Source organism: Pyxicephalus adspersus, chromosome 4, assembly GCF_032062135.1.
Source record: "Pyxicephalus adspersus chromosome 4, UCB_Pads_2.0, whole genome shotgun sequence".
Taxonomy (NCBI): Eukaryota; Metazoa; Chordata; class Amphibia; order Anura; family Pyxicephalidae; genus Pyxicephalus; species Pyxicephalus adspersus.
The window spans coordinates 7,474,989-7,477,711 of NC_092861.1; the positions used below are offsets into that span (position 1 = coordinate 7,474,989).

At 40.1% G+C, this 2,723-nt stretch overlaps 1 protein-coding gene across 1 annotated transcript in view; it reads left to right on the forward strand.

Moving 5' to 3' along the window:
- LOC140329435 (DNA (cytosine-5)-methyltransferase 3A-like) overlaps positions 1-2,497 on the forward strand; it is a 25,730-nt gene extending 23,233 nt beyond the window's left edge. The window contains exon 17 of the mRNA XM_072409695.1: positions 2,068-2,497. Within this exon, the coding sequence (XP_072265796.1) occupies positions 2,068-2,209 (142 nt within the window). The 3' untranslated portion in view covers positions 2,210-2,497. The remainder of the gene's footprint in view (positions 1-2,067) is intronic.
- The last annotated feature ends 226 nt before the right edge of the window (positions 2,498-2,723 follow it).

The following is a 2,723-nucleotide window of genomic DNA, read 5'->3' on the forward strand; positions in this document are numbered from 1 at the left end:
AGTGCAGGGATCTCCGTTAGTGCAGGGATCAGCAGCTTGCTTCCTTGTTCAGAATCGTGTGAAGGCATTTTACTTTCAGTTTGGCTCAGGAATAGACACGCCCTGCAGCCAGCATCAGAGACACACACGCTGCAGCCAGCATAAAGGACACACACGCAGGATCAGATACCCGGAGCTGTCTTATAAACGGGTGCGTGTCTTATTTTAATTATTTTTTTAAAAATCGGGGGTGGCTTACTTAATGGGGATGTCCTAAAATCGGGGAAACATGGTATCTGTTCGGTGCACATTGCCTGTCCCTCACTGCCCTGTTGTGGATTCATCCAGCAGAGGATGCAAAGTACCTAGAATAAAGGAAGATCTGCCAGGGAAGCTACAGACTACAAATGGGTACGTCCTACATATGGCCCCTGTGCTTGGTCCTGTGACCTGGTCTGTTGTTACTTCTCCAAACTTGGAAAGTTAACTGTTTGTGCCTATAAAGTTTGATGTCTTCCTTGTTTTATTGAGAAACTCTGTGATTTAACTGCTTAGCATTTGATTTTCTCTGTTGCAAGTAATAAATCTTACTTATCCACCTGATAAAGCTTCCCTGAGAGCCAATAATAATTTGTGTTGTTGAATTTAGAAAAATATACCAACAAAATGTTTAAGAAGAACTAACCAGATGATGAAAAGAATATCTCATTAAATTTGGAGTTTCATTGGGAAACTTTTCAACTCAGTAACTTCCCCTGCGGTTCCATTTTTTCCTGCCGCTAGATTTCCACAGTTTGATGGCCAGCATCATTCAGCCTCTTTCTTTTGCCAGACCCACCCCCAGCTTGTGACCCTACAGTGAAGGAAGGACTACACAGGGATAAGCTTTTCATCATTTTTCTTTTCATTCTATTAGCATGAGAAATACACTGATTGGCTGCTTCTTTTCTTACACACCATCCCTGCTGCACAGGGAATTCAAGAGGCTGATATCAGTTCAAATTTAACTACTTGCAAAGCTGGTTTCTGGTTCTTTTAGGGCAGGGGTAGGCAAACTCCGGCCTTTTGGCTGGATACGGCCTAGCCAGTAGTCCGTTCCGGCCTAATGCCCCCCTGGTCGATCCGGCCTAATCCCAGCTGGCAGAGGTCAGCAACCCGTGGCTCTTGAGCCTCCTTGTTATGCCTCTCTTCCCTATTTACCGCGGCCGGCGTTAACACTTCGGCCACCGGGGTAAGAGGACATTCCCTTTCCTGCGTATGCATTGCGGAGTAGAGGAATTTTCCTTCAGATGCGTTCCTGGTGGGGGGCAGAGCCGTCAGTGCGGCACTCGAGAGAAAGTCCGGCCTAGTGTGCCTTCTTGACCTCCTAAAATGGCCTAGTAGCCAAAAAAGTTTGCTGACCCCTGTTTTAGGGGTTTCTCAAAACAGACCATCAGAGATGAGACAGTAGTTCCTAATTAAGAAGATTTGTTGTTGCAACAGAGAAAATCAAATGGTAAGCAGTTAAATCAATAAATCAATAAAACAAGGAAATACATCAATCTTTTTAGGCATACAGAATCACTCCTGTAAAGAAGGGTTTAGGCTCCTTGTAATCTAATTGTAATTAAGCAGATTCTCCAAAAACATTTATTTACTTGGATGTCCATATAAGCATAAAAGTTCACAAACAGTAATGAGGTGGATAAACTATGTGTCTAACATTTTTGGCACAGAAATGACTATCCACCATCTTGGATCCTTGTTCAAGCTGGTTCCAACCTCAAGGGTCTCCTATCAGCCTTCATGGCCATCCTGTGCTCAGCTTTCAGGGTTTCTGTTGCAGGTGCTTACCTCTGCAAACAATCAAACAAAGCACTAAGTATTTTTCATATAAGCAGAGTATATTTTTATATTCTATATAAAATAGAATATATATTTATATATATAATATAATATATATATAGAATATATTATATATTGTATTAAAAGTAATTAATAATCCTTTATGACTACATGACTACTGCATTACCTTGTCTCTTATATATACCTGAAGTTAAATTATAAATGCAAATAGCTCATCCATTCAAAGTTTTTTTTTTTTTGTAGGGTTTTTGGCTTTCCTCCACATTATACTGACATTGCTATGATGAGCCGTTCCTCCCGGATGAAACTTCTAGGCAGGTCCTGGAGTGTCCCCGTCATCCGCCATTTCTTTGCTCCCCTGAAGGAGTATTTTACCAGCATTTGATAAAGTCACGTAATCTCTGAACCAAGGCTACTGAAGAGAATCAAGAAACACGATTTGTATTGTTGTATTGTGATGTTGGAAACCATAACTGACACCGTTTTATGTTCATTTTTTGTTTTTAGTGTTTGGGTTTTGATTGTGTTACAAACCTTATTTCTGAGGAACCATATAACATGTTTTATTACATGCTTGTGTACTTTTAACTCGTTCAATTGGCAAGTATGAAAAACCTTGTGCAAACATTGTTACAAATCAGCCTTCTCAATAATTAAGCAAAACCTGTCAAGTCTATGCGACAATCATGCAAATCCACAATAAATCTTTGGTTGATTAATGAATCATTTTGTTTTACAATGACAGAGGCTGTATATGTTATGACTGGGCATGGTCTGAAAGCCACAAATTCATAGGCTTTGGGATATTTTTTTATTTTTATTGGTAATGCCTGGAAGCATTATTTGCAAAGCATAATTTACTTATAAATGCAGCCACTTCTGATCTCCAAAGCTTTACC